Raw genomic sequence first — 27,101 nt, forward strand, 5'->3', positions numbered from 1 at the left:
ATAATTCACCTCTTTTCTGTTTCAGATTTTTCCCCAGCTCTGGAGTGTATTTCCCGTTCCATGTTCTGGTGTCAGCGCTCTTGGTTCAGCGTTCCTGTTCGTCTTTTATATTCTTGCGTAATTGTTAATAAACCTTGTTAAATCTACTCTCGATCTCCCAAGTCTTCTGTCAGCCTGCAACATTTTAGCAACTGGCTCTGATCCCACCGACAGCCATGACAAATATGTCAATATGCACAACCTCAAAACTCAAAAGAATCCTCCTAGCTACTTATGCTACCCAAGTCTGTTCATGAAAAACTATCAAAACAGGTCAAGATTGTCAGTGCTCTGGTTCCTATTTGGATTTTCCAGGTATTTGTTCATATAAATTGCCCAAAACCTGAACAATTTTTCCATCAAGTGAATATAAATATTACACTTGTCATCATCGGGTCGATAGACCCCAATACAGTCGTGGGAAAACATGTTTTCAGACACTCCATGCATTTTACTGTGTGACAATGTCACGACAACTAAATGTCAATTTGATGATGACGTGATGGATTACTTCGTTTTTGTTCAGTTTTGCGCATATTCTCTGTTATATGTTGACTTTGACAAAGACTGTTGAAAACAGAACTGTGAGAAAATTTTTGTTCGATTTTCTTCAACAAAACGGAACAACAACGAATTTTTTAATTCAGATTGCAGCAGATATTCAGGGTGTCGAGAAGCCTTTTTCGCCAAAAACTCACATCATTTGGTCGTTCTTCGTTCACCTTGCTGACAGGAAACGACTCTGTCTTTCTACCTTTGTCATCAATCTGTGTCGGTGAGTCTGCGGAACTCATCAGCATGTTCACATACGGGCGTCGTGTAAATCCCTGTATTGTCAACACTGAACCTGCACAGCATGAAGCCGTCAACAAAATAATAAAAAATGTTGATGATTTTCCTCACCACACCTGGTGCTGCCACCTGATCATTTAGCGAAATCTGAGAAGTGAAATGCATTAAGAACACAGGTGAAACGCCTTGGTCAGGTTGATATATCACTTTCTGTTTCAGCCCACCAGGATTAACGGAAGCCCTCTCATAGCGCTTCTCACCTGCTCCTGTCCTTATCCTATTAACCAGGAAGGCCGTGAATGGAGTGGGCACTTTCACTCGTGTGCCTCCGACTGCTCACTGCTAACAAAAGTTTTATTTAAATATGGCTTTGAATAGGTTAGGACGTGCATGCTGCCATGGGGGACGGAAGAAAAAAGTGCCCAGCTTTTAGACATTATTTTTAACCCAAAACTACAGGGCCACTTGAGGTGATGCCTGCAGGGAGGTTTACCGAAGCACCGGTTCGGTATTTGTGCCGCAACTGCTATATAAAGGGCTGCGTAACACCACAAAAATGTGTTACATAAGGAACCTACCGTCAGTGTAGCCTCTGCCATTTAGAAATAATGGGGGTGGGAAAACTCTCCTGGTCGACTAGTGGCTCTGTAATAGAATAAAGCTACTGTTTTATTCATTCATTGACCCTTAGAAATACATAAAGAGAAAACAGTAGCGATCAGTTTCTATATTAGCGACTTGGCTTAGATAAATAAGACACAAATTACCTTTGTTTTAAATTCTAAATTTGTGAATGTAAGATAATATATCAGCGCACAAGCCGGTGAAAAGAGAGGAACCTTTGCCCCCGACTGTGAGGAAAGGATCAGCAGCAGCTTACTGACTAAAGCTACTGCCGGGAATAGCTGCTATCTCGGACGTTCGCTGGTGAAAGACCCGTCGCTTAGCTGCTTCATACTTTGCTGCTACGATTCACTATCATCGTGTGTCAACTGCAGGAGTGATTTCCAACCCCATAGGATAGTCAGAGGAAAACAGGAAGCTGCAGCAAAGCTGTCAGTAAAGCTCCACCAGGATCTAAGGCTGCCCCAAACCAAACCATATTCTGAGATCTTGTTGCAAGGATCAGTGAAATGCATTTAAAATAACTTCACCATTCTGCTTTAATTTGACCCTAAATCCAAAAGAGATCAGGACTGTACTTTTGGAGGGCATTTCCAGGTGACCCTGGTCATAAACACACAGGAGGAAATGGTCTCAGCAGGCCACAGCAGCAGCTGCTGAAATGTAGGCAAATAAGCTCGGTGACTTGACTCTCCTCCAGACAGCACCTCCACGGAACTAGAAGGCTTAACACTTCCTCAAGCAAGAAAGAAATGACCCCTATCCTGGACGCCACACTCAGACCAGATTTCATAATCTTCACAGAAAATCCTCTCATCCACAGAGAGAGCAAGCGGGATTATTTACTGCAGCAGTGTCAGTCTCACCTGCAGCTCATTCGCATGCTGATCTCTGTTCCTCTATACCAGAGGTGGGCAATTGAATTTCCTAAAGGGCCACATTATAAACTGTAATGTTTGTGAGGGGCCACCATCAAAAGAAAGAAAGCAATGACGGAAATATATACTTAAGTAACAAGTACAAAATGAACCTAAAGATGAAATGCAAGTAAGGATATTATAAGTGTAAATATGCCATGAAACCTCTTGAAATATTTCATTTTATATGCATTTAATTTGAATATAAATCAACTATGGACTATACGTTTCAAAATATGCTTTCAGTATTCCTTCAATGTATTTTGAGGAACAAGAAAAATGCAAAATTGGCCATTTTAGTCTTAAAACAAGAACATGCTATATTTACTGCTGAAGTGGTGGTGGCTAAAAAAGATAGGAAAAATGAAGAAAAATAAGCATATGGCCCCCGGGCCGCACTTTGCCCAGGTGTGATCTATACCCAGAAGCAAATGCCAAATTTAGGAGCGATAAAATGCTCTTATTGACAATCTAAGTTTGAGTTTGGAGATACACCTGTTTAGAATCTGTGGGATGACTCACACACAAAACTTCAGGCAAGCATGTCACCTGAAGCTGCACCAGAACCTCTAACCGTGTCTGGATAATTGACCGAGATTTTGAGGAGCCTTTGAGCAAGGTTTCTGTGGGCATGATGTGAGTGAGACAACGTCTGGGTTTGTCGTAGGCCGTGGTGGGAAGATGAGGTTTCATGAAACAGAATTGGAAGTTTGGAAATGACGTGAGGTTTCATTGTATGAGTTGTTCAGGACCAAACTGACAGTGCCATCTGGTGGCCACTGAGAATCAGGACAGTGTTTCATGAAACATCTTCCGTCCATCACTAGTCGTGGGGTTGAAGGATTTAGTTGCATGTGCACCTCGACAACGACATGGTTTTACATGCAGCTTAACAAAATGGGGCAAAATGAGCTACAGGTCAAGCTTCATCTTGAGATTTTGTGCATCTGTAAAACTAAAGTAAGACACATAAAAGGTTAGACTTTAGATTGTGGAGCTCACATTACGAAACAAATGACTTATTTACCGTAAAGAATCTGCAGAACATACATCTGGAAAGGTATAGTCGGGCTGAACAAGAATGAACGCAACTTCATTCAGAATAATAACAGCTTTATGTTGATGAGACACAGATCAATAAGTAGTTTATTATGGTACTGCATGATGTTTAAGCGTATCCAAAAATAGATCCTGAAAGAGAACCTTAAATTCCAAGATCAAAGTGATCCTCAACAAACAAAACAAGTACTTTCCTGTGAGAAAAATAAACAAAAACCCTTATTGGGTACAAAAGGTAATGTATTACTGGTTTCTCCCGGCTCCCGAATTGCTTCAAATATCTCCAATGTGACCTCAAAATAAAGCAGCACAAGAGATTTCTGTCATCATTTATTGACATGATAGGACATGATAGCAGGTGCTTCCATCTTCATGCAGACAGTGCATCAGCGTAGGAGGCGCCACAGAGGCGCACAATCACAGGCGGAGAGGTTGGCACACTTGATGGCTTCAAGAGAAACTCCTGCTCCCAAGAAGACGTCCCAGCCTGCCCCAAGTCTGACTCAGAGCAGAAAGAAGACCTGGCTTCAAGCTGGTGGAGCGACACCAAACTAACATGTGGGTTCCAGGCACTCGGCCAGGAGGCTCTCGTCTTCCTCTATGTCCTCCTTCGCCACCCGACCTGGCAGCTGGTAGATGTCTTCAGCTGCCACGCCCATGGGCTCGGCCACTTTCACTGTCAGCATATCAAGAGTCAGAGTCGTTCCTTTAGAGATCTTCACCTTGGCCACCACAGACTTTCCCAACTGCAGAAACAGAAAAGAGGTTGATGTGAATAAACCGCACCTGGAATGAAATGGCCGAATGTTTTAAGTCAGTGGAGGATGCTGGAGCAGCTAAGTCTCTGTCACAGAAGGGAGAGAGGGGTGGTCTCTGGGAGGGATTCGAGGATGTGAAACAGAGTAGATGAGGAGAGGACTCTGGCTCAGACAGCGGAGCTACATTTCAGTCTGGTGTCTTGAGTTTGAGGGAGGGCGTCTCACCTTGTCGTGACAAGCCTTCTCACAGTCCAGCATGCGCTTCACGCCACAGCCCAGAGCCCTCTCCACCAGACGAATGGAGCGGACCAGCTCGGCGAGCTCCTCTTGCACCAGCGATGCCTCGTGGTCGTTTCCTTTCCAGGTCTTGTCCAAGGTGATGTGGCGCTCAACCACTTTGGCACCCAGAGCGACAGCTCCCACGCTAATGGCGATCCCGCTCTCATGTCCCGAATACCCGATGGGGATGTCGGGGAATTCCTTCCGGTATTCCTGAGGAGGAGGAGATATATACATAGGATTATAGCCAGCTATAAATCTATCAAGTAGCTCAGGACCACTTACTGTGATCACTTGGAGATTGACGTCTTCAGCTTCTAGAGGATAAGCGCTGGTGCACTGAAGGAGGGCGAAATTTTGGTTGTGCTTCTTGACAGTCTGGTAGACTCGACGCATCGTATCCATGGACTGCATCCCACTGGACACGATCATAGGGCGACCTACAGCACACCAGGAAACACGTTGCGTCTTCAGCTCATTCCGTTTTTTTCCCAGAGCCAGGATGGTTTTTACAATCCGGTCGCATGACTCTGGCAGAACCGTGTCTTTTTTGTAAGTAAAATTTCTGGTCTAGAATAATAAGATCAGGGCTATGGCTACGTTAGGTTATTAAACGATAATAATGCTATTTGGAACATAATTTCATTATCTTATATCAATATTAATTTATGTTGAATAATGGTGGCACTTCAAATAGTTAATTACGATTAATTTAATTTAATGTAATTTAACAGTTTGCTCTCCAGACAACAGGGAACCTTTCTAAGTGCAGGAGTTCCTGGTCCACTGATCCCACTGATGCACAAGACACGTGGCAGCTGGGATGATAACAACAACAACAAACATGGAGGAATCCCTGAACAAAAGCAAACAAAAGCATCTGTTTGCTTTTGTTCAGGGATGTTTTTCACTACACAATGACCAGGGTTTCCACTACTCTGAATGTACTTGAAATTCTTATACAAATATTTCCAAGACATGAAAAGAGCTTCAGTTTAAATAAGGTGATATAAAAACTGGAATATAGCCACCATCATGATTTATTGTGCTATTGTCAAACAGATGCAAAATGATGTTTATATGTATGAATGGCTCCATCATTGGATTCAGTAATACAGTGGTACCTCGGTTTTCGAACGTGCTGGAATTCGAACAAATCGGAGTTCGAACAAATTTTGTTTTTTTTTTTTGCTTCTGATATTGAATGAAAATCCAGAACTCGAGGCGAGTCTGGGACAGAGCGTGACTTGGTTTATGACTTTGTCACAGCCAAACTGCACAGAAGCGCACATTCAGAGCTGGACACGCACCGGGCACCTCTTCACTTCTGGAGAGACCTCACTCACTCGGCAACCCCTCCCACATGCAGCGGCCACACACATAGAGGAACAGCGCACCTGCAGCAGACACTCTACATTCACTCCTACAAAAGCCTATTTTAAGGCTTGGAACACATTGTTTCTTTTTCCATTCATTGTAATGGGAAACATCGATTAAGATTTCGAACAATTCGCTTCTGGAACGGCGTCTGGAACAGATTGTGGTCGAGAACCTTGGTACCACTGTATACCAAATTCATTCAAATTGGAAAATGTGGCGTCTTGTGGCAAATATTCTTCTACCATTAAACTGCGACTTATTGAGATTAATTAATCACAAATTCTCTAATTAACTAGATTAATTGTTTTAATCGAATCCCACCGCTAGAATTAAAATAATTCAAGTAATAAGGGCAATCATGTGATTTTATTGAAAACCCAACATTACATGCAGTACATTTCCACCGATCACTTACGTACCTTTCTTGGCTGTTTTTTCCAGATAGGGAAAGTTGTTGGTGTCTCCTGAGCCCACTTTGAAGAATGGCACGTTGAGTTCATGGAGAAACTCAACTGCCATCTACAGACAGAAAACATCCTTGTCAAGGAGGGAAACGCTGAGCTGCTTCTTTAAACCAGCAGGTCTCTCACCTCATCCATTCCAGACGCAGTGAAGTAGATCCCGACCTCCTCCGCATACTTCTGCAGCTCCCTGTACTGCTCGTGGCTGAACTCCAGGTGGCGCTTGTGTTCACCATAGGTGGCCCCCCAGGAGTGTTTGGAGATGTAAGGACGGGCCAGCGCTTTTCGGTTGAACTTAAATTCCAGTTCACTTTTCTGGAACTTGGCACAATCTGCGCCACAGTCCTGCAACACAGACGCTTCATGTCTTCTCTGTACTTCTTCTTTTAAGCATAAATACCGACACTATTCGCACCCAGTGAGACGGTTTTCAGAACCGCTGACAGAAGGGAAAGAGGGATGAGGGCGAACCAATGAAGAGAGGATGCGTGAGGCTGCGACCGTGGAACTTTATTTTACAAAAATAATTTAGGAAACAAACAAACTAGAATGAAATAAACTAGCGATCATGTTGCACAGGTTAACGAATGAAAAGTCACGCATTTCTTTTTCTAACGTAATCGTGTCAGTGCAGCAGCCAAGCCTGATATATCGTGCACGCTCGGTGATTTACCTTTGCCATTTTGATCATTTTCTTGGCAATTTCAAGGTCTCCCTGATGGTTCTGTCCAATCTCTGCAATGATGAAGCACGGGTGGCTCCCTCCGATCATGCGGCCGGGGCACAGCTCGAAAGTTAAAGGCATTTTGCTGGGGAAAAAAACAATATAACGTCAAGAAATCAGAGGAGTTGTAGCCACTGAAAGCGCCTGAGTGAAATCCGGAAGAACCTCAACGCAGCGCACGATCGAGACGTGTCACGACTTCCGCAAACGTCACAGTTACGCGAAGCCGGATTTTTAAAAGGAACACGTTACTCCTCCCAGATGGAAAGCAAACGCGCTCCATTGTTGCGGGAGCTGGTTTGACAGCTTTTACTCGTTTGACACCTTCTTTTGTTCTGTGGTGTCCGCCGGCAATTCGCAGAATCTCCCGGTTTAACCACCATTTCTATAGTGGATCTCCTGCTGTGACGCGTGTTGGCGTGTGGCCTTCACGCGCACCCAAGCGGCTCCGACTATTTAACAAATACCTGTATATGAAATGCGTCTTCATGGCGCCTTCGATGTAAAGGTTGTGAGGAATCAAGTTAGTCATGTTTGTCATGACTTAAAAACACATTTACTCGGCTGTTTCTATGTTTATATCAATTCTAAATAATTGATCGTCCAAGGATCAAAGCGCAGATCACTTGAATTCACTTATATTCAGAGAGAGAAAAAAGAATAGGAGGCGTCATGTCACACCACCTGGGAACCAACATGGCATATGAACTTCAGCCCATTTTGAGACGAAAGCCAAGATAGAAAAACCCCAGAGGAAATGTCATCTTCATCGTGGTGCATCGTCACCTCCTCTGTCACTGTGGTGTTTGGCTGCTGCCGTCTCAGACCGAGACACAGCGGATCATCATGCAGTGGAGGTGACTGGATCGTGGCCCTTCATCCAACGCGGTGACCCTTCATCTCACCCAGGACATCACGCCTTTGAAGTGCTCTGACACAACCGTCCCATCTCATGACTCTGCCTCGAGCTTTTCAGTGTTTCTTTGAGAGAAGTGAACTGGATCACGTTCAAATGGAATGTTCCAACTGTGCAATGGAGCACACCCAGCTATTCAACAACACGCCCGGGATCAACATCACTGCCACACACACACACGCACACTCGTGACGCCCTTGCTGCTTGATCTCCTGACGAATCTGACCAGGCCATTTGTACATATTTGTTTCTCCTCGACTGAGTCAATACGAACTTTGGTTCGTCCACTTTCTCTCCCACAACAGTTCACAGCTGCTGAATCACTATCTGCCACTTCAGCACTTTTACTCAACACCAACTGGATCGGGCGGTTTAACAACTAAACAACTCACTCACTTAAAATAAAAAAAAAAAAACCTAAGTAAACGCAAAGTTTAAAAGATCATTAACCAGAGTATTAGACTCACCTTTGCACCTGCTCATAAAATGACGTCACCTCCCAGGCGCAATGCACGCCCTGACCTCAGGAGGGCGCCGAGAACACAGGTTTCACTTTACGCTTGTAAATTCTCCCGCTTTTTTCCCAAGCTACTCTGCTGAATTCTAGCAGGTTCGATCACACTGTATAATGTGAAAGAATCACGTCAAACAGTAAAGAAACAGCTGCTGGAGTTTTACTTTTTAATGACATTGAAATCAAATGGACAGTGAACATGCATGACCGAGCGAACGCTGGCTAAACCTCTTCTATACCACGTTTGTCAATTACATCTTTTATATTCTGTTTATATAATCGCCTTCTGTATATGTACATAGGTACACACCAAGAGTACAGACACGCACACACACACCCGTAGACACAAACCTTGTAATGACTGGACTTTGCTCGGTGCCTTGTCCAGGAGTGGACCGGCTTTGTCAAAAAGGAAATGCATAGTTGGAGAAATTCAACACAACATGTCACGAGCAGACACAGAACACAAGGTACACAAGTTTTCTTTTAGAGTTTGGTCCTTAAAATGCAAACGCTGTGATGATACTCTGTTTGAGGGATGACAAGGAGGAGAGAATAAAATCATCACGGGTCACACGGAGAATGACGGGCGAGAGTTCGCACACAGCATGTTCAGCAGTAACACTGTCGTGGGGCCTGATGGAGCCCCGTGCAAACATCGACGCTTTCCCTTTTAGTGTAGAGACGTTATACACACACACTCACATGAGTTGCACAGGACCTCGAACCATGAGACCTGCTCTGGATTGTACTGTAGTTTGTGGACGGAGGAGGAACTGAGGTTTCAAAACTTCATGAAACGACTGGAACAGTTGGGATGTTTGATGAGCGTAAAGCAGGAGCATGTAAGACCTCCTCCAGCGGACAAACATTTTTTGGGGCGGTGATGAAATGATATTTGAACGGAAAGGCTGCTATTTTCAGATATCGTATGGTGATGGGCCATGATATGGAAGGAGCCGCTGCGAACCCTAGCGGACCAGCGGGGACTGCTTCAGGGAGATAAGGACCGAGCGCATGCGCGACACGTCTTTCGCCTGCTTGCTGGACTTGGGGTTGAAGTCGCAGAGGCGGGCCACTCGCTCCCACTCTGTGCCGGGGTTGTTCTCGTCCATGTCTGAGATCATGGCTTCTTCAGCCGCCCTAAAGATCAGGGGGGAAGGGAGACAGGCAGGAGAGCGTCAGAAGTGACACAGAACATTTGACATCCCATCATACACACCGTCCTCTAACACTACTCCAGGTAACAAATACTAGGTTGAACATGGAAGCTGAAACATGGACAACCACAGCAAGCTGCCAACGTAAACATCCAAACAAGCCCTTGACACAAATAAACAAGTCAAACGCTAGTATGATATACTACACATGAATCCAAGCACAACAGGGCCAAACAAGCCGCAAGTAAATATTTACATAGGTTCTACAGATCAGATTTGACTGCCTTGAATCTTCCCACAATGGAACAGTAGGGATGTGAGGAAAATATTGATACGCTCAAATATTGCGATGCTTGAATGCATGATATTGTATCAATATTTTTGCAGAAATATCACAATACTTGACAGTCTGAGATGGTCTTGATATTTTAAGTTGTCTGCATTCGTGACATGTGTTTAATACTAAGGTTTTCCTTTTGTACACTGGAGTTGATCCATTCCTCTGTTGATCCACGAAATTGAACTGCAAGTCTAACTGTACGGACCTCGTAACGATAAACTTGTTTCCATGTACATAATATTGAATAGCATGATCTGACATTTACCTTAAAATGAGGGCTCTTATGACAATATATTGGTGAATTAACAGCATTAGAGTATATTGTAGCGCCACTCCTGTATCGAGATACGTATCGTATGACACATTACCTGCCAGTACACAGACACTCCTTATTGTTGGGGGAGGTTTACAGTGCCAGTCTTGGCAGATATGAGGGCAAACCAGTGAGGAAAGATGCTGTGACCTCTCCTAACAAAAACAAGGTACACACACTGTGGAAAACACGGCCACTAGTGAAACCCTGCCAGGGAGGACAAACCCCACACACAAGAGCGCATGAATCAATATTCAATGAGACTGAAACAAGAAGAACCTTGGTGGGTTTAGGATCCATTTCTCCAGAGCGTCGCATCATTCACAAACTTTGCTAACACTGCTTGATGCTAAATAAACCCTCTGAGCAATCCGGTGTCTAATATTCATAAAATACAAAGGGGCTGCGACAAAAACGTGGTGCGACGAGGATGACACGGAAACATTCAGCACCACGACCAGGGAAGGACCACAACACGACAGACGGAACAATACAGAGACAATCTAGGATCAGACAGCAGCACAGAAAGAGAGGAGGAACCCCGAGATCTCCTGGGGTTTTCTGGTGTTACTTAACTGGTCTAGGCGGTAGCAAGGATGGTTAATGTGTGTGCTTTAAGGTGAAAAGAAAACAGGGAGAAACAGTTCAACAAGTCAGAATATTAGCAGCGAGGGGGCGGAGGGGGAGGGAGGGGTGCAGGCGATGGAAGCAGTCATGCGATGAGAGTTCATGTTTGAGACCTCCGTGGATACTTTGGTTTGGATGACCATTTTACTTACCCCCTGGACTAAGACAAACATTGCTCGTTCACAGATCAGTGTCACGTGAACACATGATCATCAGAGGCCATTTATCGGGACAATTCGGTCGCACCTCCAAACCAGAGCATTCACTGCTCAAACTATCACAGAACTGAGGGACTAATGCAAACACTTCTGCAGCAGTAGCATCAAACTCGTGTGGCACAGAACAACAGTCTATCATCACTACTTCAGCAGGATGAAGTGGCAGTTGTAAGTGAGCTTTGAGCCACCATTGAGACTTATTGTGCTACTGTCAAACTGATGCAAAATAAACAATATTTTGTTGTTTAAATGTATGTGTGGGTCCATCATTTGATTCAGTCATATACCAAAACCAAATTCATTCAAATTGAAAAATGTGACTTCTTGTGGGAACACCATTAAACTGCGATTAATTGAGATTAATTCATCACAAATTCTTGAATTAACTAGATCATTTTTTTGGTCAAATCCCACCCCTACGTATAATATATAGTTGAATTACAGCTTATTTTATTGTGGACTGTACTAACAGTTCTGTTAACTTGTGTTAAAAGGTAAATGGCAAGCAACATCTCGACACACATGCAGCCATCCATGCATTCATCAGTGCACTTGACTCAACAGGCGTGTTTATAAAGAAAGTGACATCTCACTAGGAGCCTAACTGCTGGACTACTGATGGGATGAAGTCACAAGAGCGGAACAAACTAAAGATGGATGAGGAGGAGGAGGAGGAGGTTAGTTGGAGCAACATACACATAACCAATGAGTTCAGAGAAGGGCTGTTTGTAGAAGTCCTCATCCAGCACTCTGGATGAACATCCAGACGGCAAAGCAGCAAGTGGACAGAAGAGAACAGAGAGAGTGGTAAAAAAAAGAGAGATAGAGCGAGAGGAGCATCAACAGAGAGAGAGAGAGAGAGGCATCATTGTTATCACCATCATTAGTAAAACAGTGATCCGATTTTAGCAACAAAATGGACAATCCAGACTTTAAGTGAAATGAACAACAGACAGACATTTCTGGATACAAAAACATTGAATGGAGAATTTTGTTTTTTCCATTGAAGAAATCGAACTAAACTGAAAAAAAAAATCCACTTAAGACATCAGCACTTGGGAGCCCAGCCCACAGAGGGGCAACAAGGAGCCATGATCCTCATGGAGCGGCTTGAATCCTGCCTTAAACTGGGGCCCACCAGAGTGAACCAACCCAAACCCTTGACTTGAGAAACAGCTTTCTGATCTGGACTGGACACATCCTTATTTGTTAATAGTGTGGCTCTGGAGGGAGGGCACCATTTTATATTATAGCAAAACTGCAAAGAAAAATGCAATTCTCTTCACAGACTAATTTAGCTGTAACATCTGGTGCAAACGTACCTCCTTCCTTTCATCGCTATGCACAGCCACTCCACAGATGTTAGAAAATAAACAAGGATTCCATCAGCAGGTGGCTGCACCTCACTGATCCATCAGTCAGTAAGTACAGCTTCTTCCTCTCACTGTAGTCATTCGAGCTTTTTCCAACATGAAATGCCGACCTTCTTTTTGACTTCTTTTATCATATAAATCGAATCCCCTGCGCTTATATTGAGGTCTATATTGGGGCCCTACTGAGACTGACTCTTCTAAGGCCTCAAAGCATCTTCAACTAGTCAACAGAAGTGTAAGGAATGACTGAATATTTGATCTGGTTTACGGGTTGGTGTGTCAATACCTGTTGTTGGCTTTGGTTTTTTCCAGCTGCTCGTTCTGCCTAGCATGCCATTCCTCCAACTCCACCTTGGCCTTCTCCTTCCACTCAGATTCCTGTTTGCGAGAGTTGTCATCTGCGCAAAGAATGGTGTGAACAAAACGTAGATTTTGATCCTCTTCGTCAGTTGCACATCTCACGTATAACTCAGAAATTATATGGAATCTGGGCTCACCAAGCAGCTCCAGCCTCTCTCTTTGCTCCTCTCGCCACTTGCGCAGACTTTCAGGTTCAGCCTGGAGACGGTCAGCGTTGGAAATTGCTGCGTAGGCATCTGAAGGACCGTTGCTTTCCTAAAATTGGGGCGGAAAAGTCACTAATGGCAAAGTACTTGGTCAATAAATGCTGTTTCATAATCGTTCACAGAATGTATGCAAAGCTCAATCTGAGCTTAAGAAAAACTACTTTTTCCTTTTCAGGACTGTCCTAAAAAAGCATGATTTAAAAGTGTAAGTACTTAAGTCTCTGAGTTGAAATAAAGTCCTGATGATGCAACTGGTGTGATTTTTGCAAGGACAGCAAAGGGAAGGGGAAGTCAGCATCCTCCCATCAGTCAGAGACGAGCATGTCTCTTACATAACACCGCATTTACCAGAAACATTCATTTCATGAGTATAAAAAAAACGGACATGCTGTTTAAAGTGATCCACTAAAATGCAACTCTGCTGCAGAAAACTGACTGTAACTCTTGCAAATCAATCGGAAATGACTGAGACTTTGTTAAAACTCATACTTCAGCCATCTCAGATTACAGGGACAGGAACTTTCCCAGATTTCTTAAATATCAGAACCTCTTCATTTAGACAAAAAAAAACAAACAAAAAAAAAAAAAATACAGCTACTAATAGATTACAAAATATTAAAATTTGGATGGACTTTTTTTTTACCCCATGAAGATCTCCATTAATGACCCCATCTGCAAGGAAAAAGAAAAAAAAAGTGAGAATGTGAGAGAACATATTGCCTCTACAGCCAGGAAATGACCACAGTAAAATACTATAAACAAATGTTCTTAACAAAGGCCGCTGCTTGGCCCAAGCATAAACGGACGAGTTGCCCATTCACTGTGGTTGACCGACTATTGCTGCATATTTATTTCCATTGAAACATCTGACTCATCCATTCTTTATTATTGTTGTAATTCGTTTAGTTTAATACAACATAGCTTGGTGCGACTATCGGATGACCTTTCGACAGATGGTCAATGTAAAAATGAATAATTCACCACATGAACCACAACCTTTCTACAGTAAAATGCAACCAAGAACGCCCATCAACAAGACTAGAAATACGTAAAACACACTTGAACGCGCACTGTTATATACACGTTGGAGACAGTATAATACATCCAAACTTCCATGGACTCTTTCCAGATATATTTTTTATGTTCCAGAATCGAAACTGCAATGGGCATTTCCGCCTGGCTACGTCCGTGTTAGCAAACAGAGCCTCTTGCAAGCGCTGACACACGAGCCAATACGCTTATTTTAGACCATGTATGTGCGCACGGTGTAGAAGAACACATTATAAAAGAAAGAAAACAATACACAAATCAAATGTCGAAACAGTATTCGTGGTCAAAGGTCATTTAGCTTGAATAGCATTAGCAACTGTGCTAGGCAGAACTAACCGGAAGTGATGCTGTCATCAACGAGCTCCATTCATTTCCGATAGAAGAACCTTCGATAGATTTATCGATATGAAGCAACTGATACAATGGTATTCCCTGTTTATTGTAGCTCCTGACTGTCTGGCATTTTGGTGAAAGCGTAACCGAAGCGAAAGATAACAGCGACGTAAGCACCCGAATGTTTAGTCGACCTTGACGCATCGAGTTAAGTCCACACAGTGGAATGGAAGAGTCCGTTACAAAGCGGGTGTCGTACCGGACTCTCCGAGGGAGGAGGGCACCTCGCCGCTGTCCAGGATGCTGAAGCCTTCATCGTTCTCGATGCCCGCAATCTCGCTCTCCTGTTGGGCCAAGAAGGCAGCAGCGGGGTCCTCCTCCGAGCCGACGCCGTTCCCGCCATTGGGTGCGTTAAGCATGTCAAAGTCGTCCATTTTAGACCTTTTTTTTATTCGGAAATTTCACGGAGAGTCCAGATCAGGTGCAAACGCTGACTGACAACGGTAAGCTCAACGGGAAGGAGGACGGGCGGGGGAGGAGCCTACTGAGACGGTAAGTAGAAAAAAGACCCAACCAAATGTGAGGACGCGAGACTGACATCATGACTAACCAATGGCAAGCGAGTACTTGATGTCACTGACCAATCGGGTCTGTAATGTGGAGGACGCGAGTCCCGTGACTCAAATCGTGTTCGAAGAGTTTAAAGAACCAGCAGCGTCTCTTTCATGTTTTTGTCAAAAAAATGAAAACGGACTTTGATTCCAATATAGTCTTATAAACATCTACATGCTACCATTACCGTTTGCGCTGAAATCAGACAACTGTGATCACACACAGACGTGAATGCCTTTCTATAAAGAACTCGTTTTTGAAGGAAATAAATTCTTACTATCGCGATATCTCATCTGAACGTTTGGTCTTCCCGTCAGTCCGCAGTTCCTTCCCACAATGTTGTAGTTAAATATTAACACCTTCTTCAAAGACTCAGGTGACATTCACCTGAGTCACACGTTTTACGCTGGTCCTCTCTTCTTCCGAATTACATACACAAATCACACGTTTATTTCTAGTAGTAGCTACATAAATCGATAACAGCAATGCACAAAAAAATGCACCCACCATTTTTAACAAGTGCATTTTTGTGTGACTCAAAGGAAGCAACAGATTCATTGGACCGAAGCACCTTTATTTGGACCTTCACACCAATTAAATTAAATAAAATATGTCCCACAATACACGTATGTGGTTGTTATTACACTCATTTGTGTAAACATTTAACACAAGGCAAAAGAATGTTAAAACTGTGCCGGACTCAGGAGATGTTAATTGGCAACACATCAAATGAACCCAAGTATATTGTGTCTTAGACATTCATCCCAACGCACTGTCCAGTTGAGAACATAGATATATATCCCCAAAACCTTAAATAAAAACAATAACAGGGAAACACTAGAACTAATATGATTGTTTGGAAAGTCAGTGGTTTGAAAGAAAAGAAAAAAAAGTAAGTCAGTAAGGCTTATTAGCAGCATTAAAAAAACAAAAAAAAAAAAACTGAAACATCATATGTTTGCAAAACTTTGGTCACGCTTGGAAGACAATCCTTCATAGTATCAGTTCCAAGCTCTAAAAAACCTTGGCTGATTCGAGATGGAAACATTTTTCCAAACTCATGAAAACTAAAAAACCTCCTCAGAGTCAAACCTGTCTTATGGAATGATATACTTCAATAGTAATGTTGCATATGACCAGTAATAAATCAAATATGAACTGAAAATACCTTTTCATATCCACAAAATAAAAAAGGCGACAATGCCTAGAGTGGCATATTAAGGCCAGGCTCATTTTCAGTCAACACCGAGATATGAAGATGAACGAGATATGAAGACGCAGATGTACCGAAAGGTAATGTGGAATTATCCAACCTCGGGTGGAAGTGACCGACCTCATGTTTATGATTGCATTTTCCAGTGATTTAAAAATAGAATTTAAAAACAGAGCATTATCTTGTCTACACAAATATACTAATATCCACACCCAATAAATAATGGGCATGAGGAGACCCTTTCTCAAGTTTCACAAAAGAAGTGGCATAGTGCTGCCAGTAGGCACAATAAAGATCTTAAAACATCCTCAATACAGCCTTCGAGTTGCGTAGTCCAGCACCATACTAGCAGCCCCCAACAACGCGGGCTCCTCCAGATCCGAGGTGACGATCTTGATGTTCTTGGTGGACGGAAGTGCTCGCTCGGAGACGATGTACTGCACCGGCTCCAGGTAGACTGACGCCAAGACTCCAGACAAGATGACCAGGGAAGGGTTGGCCAGATGGAGGACATTGACTATGCCGACACCCAGAGCAGTGGAGGCTGGAGACAAAAATAGTGCCAAGTGTTTTTAGCATGACAATCCTCACATTAGCAGAAGCACGTATCCATGTGTGTCTGACCTTTCTTCAGCACGGCTGCTGCATTGGCATTGCCCTGTTGAGCAGCACTGATGAGGTGAACAGCAGTTATCGGCTCCGATGTCTTCATGTCCACTCCCTCCACCTTCAGCAGGTCCTCTGAGAAACACAGGAGGAAACTGATGGTCTCATATATTTACCGTGAAGGAAAATTCATTTCGTTTCCAAGATCTTAACTCACCGTTGTTCAGCCTCTTGGCTTCTCTCTGCAAGGCCTGACCAGAAGCGTAGGACTCGATGCAGCCTCTGCTGCCGCAGGAGCATTCGGGTCCATCCATTGAAACCATGATGTGACCCAGCTCCGCCGCACAGAAGGTGCTGCCATGGATCAGCTCATTGTGATGGATAATTCCTCCTCCGATGCCTGCAGCGAGACCACAGACATCTCAGTAATACTCATCCTGGTCAGTACTGAAGCACTACTCTCTTCTCACCTGTGCCGGTGATGACAGTCACAAAGTTCTCCACTCCTTTGCCATGGCCAAACTTCTTCTCAGCCAGAGCAGCGCAGTTGCCGTCGTTGTCGATCCAGACGGGCAGGTGCAGCTCTTCGGACAGCGGTGTTCTGAGGTCCACAGAGGACCACTCGCGGATGAGCTTGGTGGAGTGCATCACCACGCCGTCTTGTGGGTTCACACGCCCGCCCGTGGACACGCCTGTAACACAGCCAGAAGTATTTCCAGTCACTGACACAAGAACTAGACACACTCCCCATCATATATTGAGAGTAAATATTACCAAATTATTATTTGGTTTTTAACCCAGATTGACCATAACATCCTCATCCTACAAACCCACTATTCACAGCACGCAACAATCCGTAAGGAGCGTGTTGAAAAACGTTAATAAAGGGTTTGGCAGCCGTTATTTAATAAAAGAGGAATGAGTTCCAGGCATAAAGGCTGGGATTAACTGTGATCAAATCTCAGTGTGTGAACATGTTCTGCTAAACAGGCAGATGTACTGTCGCTAGTTACCAACACCGAGGATTCTACAGTTGAGGCCCACGGCGGCCTGAATGGCTCCTTTACACATCTTTTTAATGAGCTCCATTCTGTCCTCAAAGGTCTTTGGATTTGGCTTGGTGAACTTCTTTATTATGTTCCCCTGAAAGAAGCAGGCGGGGCGTTTCGTTTGAACAGGAAAAACGTAGTTGAAATCATCAAACATCCACAAGTGACATCAGCTTACCTTCACACTGACGATGGCCACCCGAAGGTTGGTTCCACCCAGGTCGATGGCCAGAGCGGACTGGGTCTCCAGAATGTGCTCGATGTCCTGTGAGACACAGTCTTTGACCGGAGGGAAGCAGAAGCCCTTCTGCAGAGCCTCGTCCATGTTGATGTTCTGGAGGAATTTCAGGATGCGAGGCACGGCGTTGCCATCGCCATAGATTTTAGAGCTGGTAGATTCAAGATGAGAAAAGACTGTTAGAATGTTCTCCATTCAAAACAAACAAAAAAAAAAAACAGAGATGGGAGATGTTCTCGGCAAGTCCTTCAACATTTCTTTGGAACAGAAAGACTGCAACAACAATATTTCCGAACATAAACTGATATGAGTTGATGCTCTAAAAAATATTATTTTGCAAGTTTAAAAAGGAAATTACAAAAATTGTTATTCGGGGTGGCAAACATGTATTCAAATTACTGTAATTTCCGGACTATAACCCGCTCCTTTTTTCTCGCAGTCTGAAGGCTGCGGCTTATACGGCATCGCGGCTAATACCTGGATTTTTACAGACTGAAGAGCGTCATGCTGCCAAAACCTCTGTCACACCAAACTGATGAAATCCCAGGTGTTTTATTTACCTTAAGGGGAACTGTGAAGCAGCGCATTTAGAGTGCTTTAATGTGAATAAAAGATGTAAGGAGTTCATGATTCAAGTTCAGAACATTGCCCAGTTTGTTTCATGAGTAAGTCTGAATGCCGGATCCGTTTTCAAAACTAGTTTAGAAGTGATCCTCATGCATTTTTAAGCTTTAACTTCTGAAACACAAACAAGTTCTACAACTCACCTCTAACTTGGGGACTCTTGCATTTCGGATTGTTTGTTTTCTCTGACTTTCCACACAACAAGATCACTTTGATATGAAATGAAATAAAACTTCCTGTGAGCTTACCAAGGGTATCTCTTCCCAAACTGCAGCTGCAGAGCATGGAAGACCTTATTTTGAGTGTCCGCATCTCTTACATGTAGAACATTCTCACCTGGCGAGAGTCACGACAAAACACAAATCTAAATACATTTTAAGGCTCTCATGAAAATCTATGAAGTACAGCATGTGTGACAGTTTACCCGTCTCTCTGCCTGTTTGTCTCGTTCCCAGGTTGACGACCGGCGTCCCGAAGGCCCCGGCCTCCCGCACCCCGCAGCTGCTGTTTCCGATCATGCAGCCGGCGTGAGAGACCAGCGTGATGAACTCCTCAAAGGGAATGTGCTTCACAGCCCGGAAGTTGGGGTGCTGCTCGATGCCCTTCTTTCTCATGACGCGCACCATCTCCTTGCTTCCTGGAGAAGCCCAGTGCAAAAGTTGTTTTTACAATCCACGGTATAAAACCGCTCCCAAGACAATCTCAGTGGTGAAGCTCAGAAACTTCACTGTAATGATCAGGAGCAAAGGTTCAATCAAGTCACTAAGGCTGTGAAAATGGAGCGCAGCCAAATTGGCCAAAATGAAACCGCCTTGTGCAGCAATCTCTTGTACTTTCACTTTGTTTTCTGAAGTTCATTTTAAAAACGGAATTTCATCTGTGTTGCAACATTTTTAACATTCACACTGTGCTCAGTGTATTTTGTAGCACCAAACAGAGGGCAGCACACTAACCAGCATCAATGTTGGGGAAGAGGATGAGTGTCCTTTTGTTGAAGGATATTAGGGCGTCCAACATCAGTCCGTAGATTTTGATAGAGTGCTGAATGTCTGTGGTCACCGGATGCTGCAGTGCAACAATGTAATTTCCCTCCTGAGCTTTGTCGCCTACAAACACACACAGTTTTGTATCGCAATGAAGTACAAAGACATCAAAGGAAGCCAGGAGACGGTTGTTCAACTGACCGAGCCACTTCCTGATGATATCCAGGTAGTCGTCTCTCTGTTTACCCAGCAGCTTATCATAAGAGGGACAGCCCGAGAGCAGGATGCGATTGTGATCTTCACACATGGCGATGAGGTGCTGCTCGGCCCTGCGCGTGCAGCAGGCGTGGTAATGGGCTAGCTTCGTGATGGCATGGCGGATGGAGTCGTCGATTGTGCCGCTCACCTGGTAAAATGACAACACGGTCTTCAACTAACCATTTCTGATATACAGAGGACTGGGTTGACTGATGTGAAAGATGTGACAAATTTAAAGCTGGAAGAACCAATGTATGGCAAGCACAATGACCAAAACACCAACAGGGCTTGAACATCCAGTTATCAAATATCATATGTCTGTTTCTATGTGGCGAAACACACAGTTTCTGTTTTCAAAAAGCTATCAGGCTTCAAAACAAGCACAGCAAAAAAAGTGAAAAGGAAAGTAGAAGAGAGGATGTGGCAGTTTTCATATGGGGCATGGACTGGGTGGCTAGAGAAACTAATACACAGAAACTTGCTTTTGGCTGGGAATCTCTACGAAACCTGTGGTTAAAGCACTTCACAAAAAGAGCAAACACGTCAATAGTGTGTGCAAAATAACCACTATGTAATTATGTAACGCTGACTCAAACGGCCGACTTCACGACGAGGTCTTCTCACCTCTCCTCCTTCCACGTGAAGAATTCTAATGTTCATTAGAGCTGCTGCAGTTGCGAGAGCCAGGGCGTCGAAGCGATCACCGTGGATGATCAGAATGTCCGGTTTCAATCTATTCAGGACGTCGGGGAGCTTGACCAGAGCAAGACCCACGCTCTCCACCATGGCTGACTCGTCCTCTCCTCTCACAATGGTGTGGAGTTTGGAGCTGATGTCAAAGCTGTCCTGCTCGATGATGCGGTACGTGTTCCTGTAGAGCAGGAAATGAACATGAAGCTACAGACCTCTTGTTTGTTCAATTAAAGCTCTGATAAATTAGTTGTTGACCAAGGGTGGGGTCCTCACTAAAGGAAAAGCGATGCTCTGACGCAGCATTTTTCTACTGGGGTGCCGCAGCATAGTAGTGTGTCGTGAGAGAGTGTCAGGTGGGAAAATGATCCAATTTCTCCGTATTTGTCCGGAGACAGAGGTGGGCGATATGATGACGTGTTGACGTTCTAACTGAACCTGAGGAGATCACGTGGAGTCGCTGACATTCTCTCTATCCACTCTAATGTAGAGCTACAGTGTATTGATGCGCTGATCTGTCCGGCTGAGCGGCAGCAGTGAAGGATATCAGGTCATTTCCATCTCCGCCACTCACTCACCCATAGTCGTCAATAAGATGGGAACCAAGCACGACGACTTCCAAATCAAATTCATCAGGATGAGCCTTGATCCCGATCATGATGGGGGCCAGCTTGGAGTAGTCTGCTCTGTTGCATGTGGCCACACACACCCTCAACCTCCTTTTGCACTGCAACAACAAGCAAGCAAAATGTACAGATGGGCAGCAGTATCAGCCACTACAGCCCAAAAATAAAAAGTCGTACCTGATTGTCTAAGTCCATGATGTCTTTTTGCCGTTTGCTCCTAAGAATCTTCACAGAGTAAAGCTCCTGTACGGAAAAAAAAAACATGAAACAAACAGGTTAGTACCATGTAACCAATTCAAAATGAAATAGCAATTGGAAATACAAATAACCCATGGGTGATACTCACACTTGGGCCTTCCAAATATTCACATACTGAAGCATGAAAACAAAAATAAACTACACTAAAACGCTTTGAATGTTTCATTAAGAAGGCATGCAATAATGTAAAGCAATGAGTTACAACACAAATGACGGAAGACAAAGAGATTTTTATAAATAAAAAGGGAATCAAACAAACTACGGGTTCAGACTTTCCTGCTGCGTAAACGACTGACAACCATCAGACCAAAACACTGAAGTCATTTATCAGGTCAAGTTGCTTCTGAATATAAAACTGGAGGCTTAAAACATTAAGGCTTAAAAGAAAGCAAAGAGCTTAAACAACAACAGTGAAACAGGTTTTAATACAAGTTGTTGGTGACCCCGCAATCGATGGTAATTTCCTGGGTATTAATATTATCATACATATTCACACATTCTTCATATGTTTCTCTTCAAACCGTACACAGAGCAAATGGAGCAAATAATTCAGCCTATAATAATCATTTTTCAAGTTTAGATGAAGAAGTGGATTGAAAAGGAGACAAGCTTGCCAACAGACCAAATTATTTTGGCATACAAGTATAACTTTATTGTAGACTGGATGACTTGAAAGTGCCAGCCCTTGCACTTGACAAACTTGAGTTTTTGCAATATGTAGTGTTAAGAGGAAGAACAGATAAGACACTATGAGCTAGTTAATGGCACACAGGTTGGTTGTTGGTTCATGATAAACGGTTTACTTCGAAACAACTTTCAAAGATTTGCCTGGTTGTAGATTGTAGTTGTAGAGTATTCGTTGTGTTAGTCACAGGCATTGAAGGCATCTTTTGGGCGGCAAATACATTTTATCACAAGACAAAGGACACAGCTTTTTTGGCTATTTATTTAATGCGACAACAACTCAATAATTCAGGGAGGATTTTTTTAAAGATTTGATTTCGTGCATTTATTAGATTAGATATCCTGAAAAGAATATAACAATGTGCAATGACAAGGAGTAAGTACACCTTCTGTCAGTAAAATAAAAAAGACGTCTGTGCCCCGATATTCATAGCAAGAGACCAACAACACCAAAACAGGTTAGTACAAGACATAACTGATTTTTGACAAGTTAAATTCATAACATCACTTGTCACATTGGAATTGAAAGGGCAGACAATTGGCTGCCTTTCCCCCAGATTTAGAATTCATAACTCAACACTCCCAAGCCTAAAAACTGAAATAGCATTGAAGAAAAAAAATCAGAAAGTCGTAGATGGTCTCGACAACTAACAAAATTAAATCGCTACTTGACATTAGGAGCAAATGGTCCATTGATTCATGGTACAGATTTACTGAATACGCATGTTGAAATCCCCCCCAAAAAGAGTGGATATCTGAGTTATTATACGCCGTAATGCATGGATAATTCCTCCTCACATAACCGTCAGAGGCCTTTACTCAGAAATGCATTGTCTGAAAAAGAATCCTGATCCACCTGTGATCTTGTCAGACCAGAAATACAAGAACCCAAATGCATTAGCCCGGCATGCTTTCTACACAATAAATTCACACTTGAACATGAACGCGAACAGATTTCATAATACGGGTGCCATAAGAATCTTGCTGTATCCGGTACTCAGGTGCAACATGTGCTCTGACAATAGTGGCGATGGTGACGTGTCCGTGTCAAACAGGATCGAGGCGTGGTGGACCTGCCACTAAAAAAAGCTGTTTGAGGTCAAAGGCAGGGAGTGTTCTGGTGTAAACTCTGGTGGTGACAGTTACAAGCTCCTTATTCTTCACTTATTCGATCCCAAGAAGAATAAAAAAAAAGAGATAAGCAAGATTCCAGCCACTGAACCTAGTATTAACTTGTCACTATGGTTTCAGAAATGTACTCAGAAGATACTCCCTCTTTCTGCTGATACATACGCGAGTGTGAAGCGTTTTACTGCCATATTCTTATTCTAGCTTTCACATGGTTGATTTTGAAATTCAATCAAATTAAAGACAAACATAGCCCAGAATAGCCTGCCCACTTTCTTCTAAATGATAATCTCATTGCCAGACACTTTCTGGTTCACCAGTTAAAAGAAGACAGGGCTTGGAATAGAGGGAAGTTTCACATGAAGCGAAGATGATTCAGGGAGTTAGTATCTTCTATCTACACAAAATTGGGTTCCATTTCTTCCTACCTGTCTATATGAACAGCTTTAGCAGGATTGAAAAACAGCTCTTGAAAATATCTACCCTATATTTCTTTTTACTGATCGTGGATCGGCCATTTACACGTCATAAATCAATCTGGTGATGTGGTATGAAATCTGAGCTGGTGTGAAGAAGTGTCATGCATCACTGCAGGTGCATGAAACAACACGGATTAAGTGCCCCAGGTTTTAAACAAGTTATTACTTCCATTTAAGAAGAAGTCAGCAAGTAAACAATTTGCAGTACACCACCAAAGCTACACGGACACTAAGCTATATGGGACTTAAACCTTCAGAGATGAAGGACTTGACTTTATGGCCCAAGAGCGCAAGAGTGCTCAGTCATTAACTCCACGACTGGAAGAGTGTTTATTAGAACTATAGTACTCCCTGAGATAGTAAAGAAAAATGTATTACAAAGCGAGATTCACTGAAAAATCCAAGGCAGGTAAGATATAATAGGGAATAGTAATTCATTGTCTCAGTGAGTGTCACAACTTCCCACGAAACTTTAGCCAGCTCAAGGACCTCAAGGCTTTCCTGCAGGAAGGAATACAGCCATTGTCATCCACTCGGGAGGTGGGGGTCAGATACCCAATTCTATCTGTTGCACGTTGACTCGAGTCACATTTAAAGAGAGATGTCCGCAACCTGTTTTTCCAATTCACGGACACAACCGGGGGCTTTTCTTATTCAACTAGGCGACAGCCTTCATCAACAATCCGAAGGCTTTGGTCTGGCTTCATTTGGACAAACTGGTTCTGCAGTCTAACTAAGTGATAAATTCAGAGATATTAACCTCAAACCGGATTTACGTTCACTTCAGAAATAGGACTTCAGCGAAAGTTTAAGTACATGACGGACCGTAAGAGGCAGGGACGCTACAAAACTCAGTGTTTACATCAAATGTCATCGCCCTCTGCCAGCTCATGGCTATGTCAACACAAGCTGAAGTAGCAAGTGAATTCTCAAACATCTCTGAATCCGTATCGGAAGGATTTGGGAGCTTGAGATACATTTTTCAAGAGCCATATCTTCCGATGAATTCTTGATCAAGCTAGGTCTCCTGCCCAGGTTGAGAAGACCCCGTGTTAAAGCCCAGCTCTGAATGACCACACAGCCAGCCTTCCACTCAAGCATCACAAGACAACATCAGCAGCCAGCCTTACAGTGATTCAATGGGGGAAGGGAAGCATGCAAAGAAGCAAGAATGACAAAGCAGAGAAGAGACATGAAGCTACTGTACCCATAGATCAGGAGTGTCTATTGAGTAGGACGAATACACACACAGACAAGGACAGGGAGAAAGAAAACACTGCTGAATGACTCACATGAGGGTTTTTGCAAACAAAACCGGGATGCTTTTCCATTCCTAGGGCTTCCTAAAACAATCCTACCTTCCTGAATACAAAAACGGCCTCGCTTAGTTACAAAATGGAGCTGACATATCATGAAAAGAAGAGCATGTGTGAACCAGCAGGTAAAAGAGCGTGTAGAAAGGAAGGGAGGCAGCTTGGCTCGCTGACATAGAGCTGGGGGAGGGGCTCCAGAAACTGGGCCTGGGCTCATTTGCATCGCGGCGTGTGATTGGTCCAAGTCCAAGCGGAAGGAGAAATGAAGCACTTCGTGGCGCACACATGGCAGCCTCACTGGCTCGTTTCCTTCCGTTTCAATTTGAAAACAATAAAGTCATTAAGGTCGGAAGGCAATTTGTGATTACTCAAGTGGACTATTAAGTTTCAGTAAACATAGCTCATGTTCTATGTGCAGTGCAGTAGCTTTAATTACACAAATATATTTGATAACATCCGCTTTGTGATACAATGAATGCACAATGGATGATTTATGCTGTAAAATATACACTTAAATTGCATCATCCACACTGATACAGTTTCAATTTGGAGTCAATCTGCATTCACGCTTTTTTATAAAAAATATTTATAAAAAATAATTCATGAACTGATTAATAAAGTATATACATATAAAGTATAAACTTTTCCACCACAACATGGGGAGGTTGATCTTAAACTAGCAGAGTTTATATATGTTTACTTTCAAAATGTATTTTTGATAGCATTTATCTCAAGATTTCAGATAAGCACGATATTGCCAAAAAAAAAAAAAAAAAAACAAGACTAAATGGGGATCTAACAGATTCTTTCATTTTGGATTGACTGCGAAAGAACACACCCTTGGATCAACAAACACTGATAAGCATGATCACAGTGTGCATACTGGTGGAGCAGGATGTGAGGCTTGGAAAGAAGTGCTACTCCATAAAAGCAACAACTTCAAAGGAGGAAAGGTCTCAATACAAGATACCACTGGGGAAAACGTCTTTGGTCACAGAGAAACACAGAGCTATATTATAAATTCAACTTCATACATAGGATTAGTCTTATTACTATACAGCTGGAAATCCATCTCATTCTCAGAAGTCACATGATGCATCCTCACAGCTTTCCTTAACCGAGCCCTTTGGGTTTAAGTCTTTTCTTAAATGTTTGGGGAAAACATGGCTCCCAGGAAACACCATGTCACAATAAGGGCTACAACTGTTGACTATTCTGACAGTCGACGAGTCAGCACATGATGTATACAGGTTCAGTGATTCCCCAACAGTGTCTGATTGTAGTGTTGTAAATAGCTATTTAAAAAAGCATATGTAAAAGTATATGTGAAGAACAAATCCCTATGGTTCCGTATTGTATTAAAACACAATATTTTCAATTAAATTGCTCAAAAAGCAGCGTAAAAAGAATGGGTCCCACGTTTCTGACATGAGGTCACTTACGCGACTCCCTTTACTGCGGCTAGTACTGAGAGAGATGATGTCACAGCCAGTCGACTCATGAACATGACTAATGTAATTGTCAATTTCAGTCGACTAGTTGTTGTGGTGTTAGTAAAAATATCATGAGTTTAAGGACCAGCGTTCCTGCATCGGTCACCTTACTTTCAGACCCATCGCAACAATGGAATGACCCCAGTTGTCATCAAACAAAGACACAAGAGGCCACCACAAGGCGCACAAGTAAGATCCAGAGTTCTCCCATCACACAGACCTACTGCTTTATCATTGTATGTACAGTAACAACCAATCCCTAGAAATTCAGTGACGCGATGACACACCAGTCTTCCATTAAAGAGCTTCTCTTCCATTGGCTGTCATATCAGCCTAACCACTTCTGCTGTGGTGGCACAGTACAATAAATGCAACACGAAAGAAGAATGACTGAAGGCACTTCA

The 27,101-nt window shown here is 43.2% G+C and overlaps 3 protein-coding genes across 6 annotated transcripts; all 3 read right to left on the reverse strand.

Moving 5' to 3' along the window:
• Positions 1-3,757: 3,757 nt before the first annotated feature.
• LOC128754340 (sialic acid synthase-like) lies at positions 3,758-8,019 on the reverse strand. Of its 2 annotated transcripts, none has more exons than XM_053856882.1 (7): positions 7,820-8,019; positions 6,983-7,118; positions 6,439-6,654; positions 6,268-6,367; positions 4,754-4,908; positions 4,415-4,681; positions 3,758-4,177 (listed from the first exon to the last, which is right to left on the reverse strand). In XM_053856882.1, exons 2-7 carry the CDS (start codon positions 7,112-7,114, stop codon positions 3,983-3,985), a joined length of 1,065 nt encoding a protein of 354 aa, XP_053712857.1. In that variant the 5' UTR covers positions 7,115-7,118; positions 7,820-8,019; the 3' UTR covers positions 3,758-3,982. The 2 variants fall into 2 exon arrangements, with proteins under 2 accessions (XP_053712857.1, XP_053712855.1); XM_053856880.1 differs by lacking the exon at positions 7,820-8,019 and adding an exon at positions 7,501-7,654.
• Positions 8,020-8,616: 597 nt separating this feature from the next.
• LOC128754939 (clathrin light chain A-like) lies at positions 8,617-14,975 on the reverse strand. 2 transcript variants are annotated; one of them, XM_053857942.1, is made up of 7 exons: positions 14,703-14,975; positions 13,704-13,732; positions 12,992-13,109; positions 12,781-12,892; positions 11,818-11,871; positions 10,853-10,888; positions 8,617-9,606 (listed from the first exon to the last, which is right to left on the reverse strand). In XM_053857942.1, the coding sequence occupies exons 1-7, from the start codon at positions 14,875-14,877 to the stop codon at positions 9,435-9,437; spliced, it is 696 nt and encodes a 231-aa protein (XP_053713917.1). In that variant the 5' UTR covers positions 14,878-14,975; the 3' UTR covers positions 8,617-9,434. The 2 variants fall into 2 exon arrangements, with proteins under 2 accessions (XP_053713917.1, XP_053713918.1); XM_053857943.1 differs by lacking the exons at positions 10,853-10,888; positions 11,818-11,871.
• A 646-nt stretch (positions 14,976-15,621) lies between these two features.
• On the reverse strand, positions 15,622-25,443 carry LOC128754697 (bifunctional UDP-N-acetylglucosamine 2-epimerase/N-acetylmannosamine kinase-like). Of its 2 annotated transcripts, XM_053857501.1 has the most exons (15): positions 25,250-25,443; positions 21,689-21,714; positions 21,520-21,585; positions 21,295-21,443; positions 20,651-20,897; positions 19,970-20,174; positions 19,739-19,891; positions 19,210-19,422; positions 19,034-19,121; positions 18,102-18,312; positions 17,888-18,017; positions 17,345-17,566; positions 17,092-17,274; positions 16,893-17,009; positions 15,622-16,812 (listed from the first exon to the last, which is right to left on the reverse strand). In XM_053857501.1, exons 1-15 carry the CDS (start codon positions 25,425-25,427, stop codon positions 16,577-16,579), a joined length of 2,424 nt encoding a protein of 807 aa, XP_053713476.1. In that variant the 5' UTR covers positions 25,428-25,443; the 3' UTR covers positions 15,622-16,576. The 2 variants fall into 2 exon arrangements, with proteins under 2 accessions (XP_053713476.1, XP_053713477.1); XM_053857502.1 differs by lacking the exon at positions 21,689-21,714 and having other exon boundaries at positions 25,184-25,329.
• Between the last annotated feature and the right edge of the window lie 1,658 nt (positions 25,444-27,101).

Source organism: Synchiropus splendidus, chromosome 2 (assembly GCF_027744825.2).
Source record: "Synchiropus splendidus isolate RoL2022-P1 chromosome 2, RoL_Sspl_1.0, whole genome shotgun sequence".
Taxonomy (NCBI): Eukaryota; Metazoa; Chordata; class Actinopteri; order Syngnathiformes; family Callionymidae; genus Synchiropus; species Synchiropus splendidus.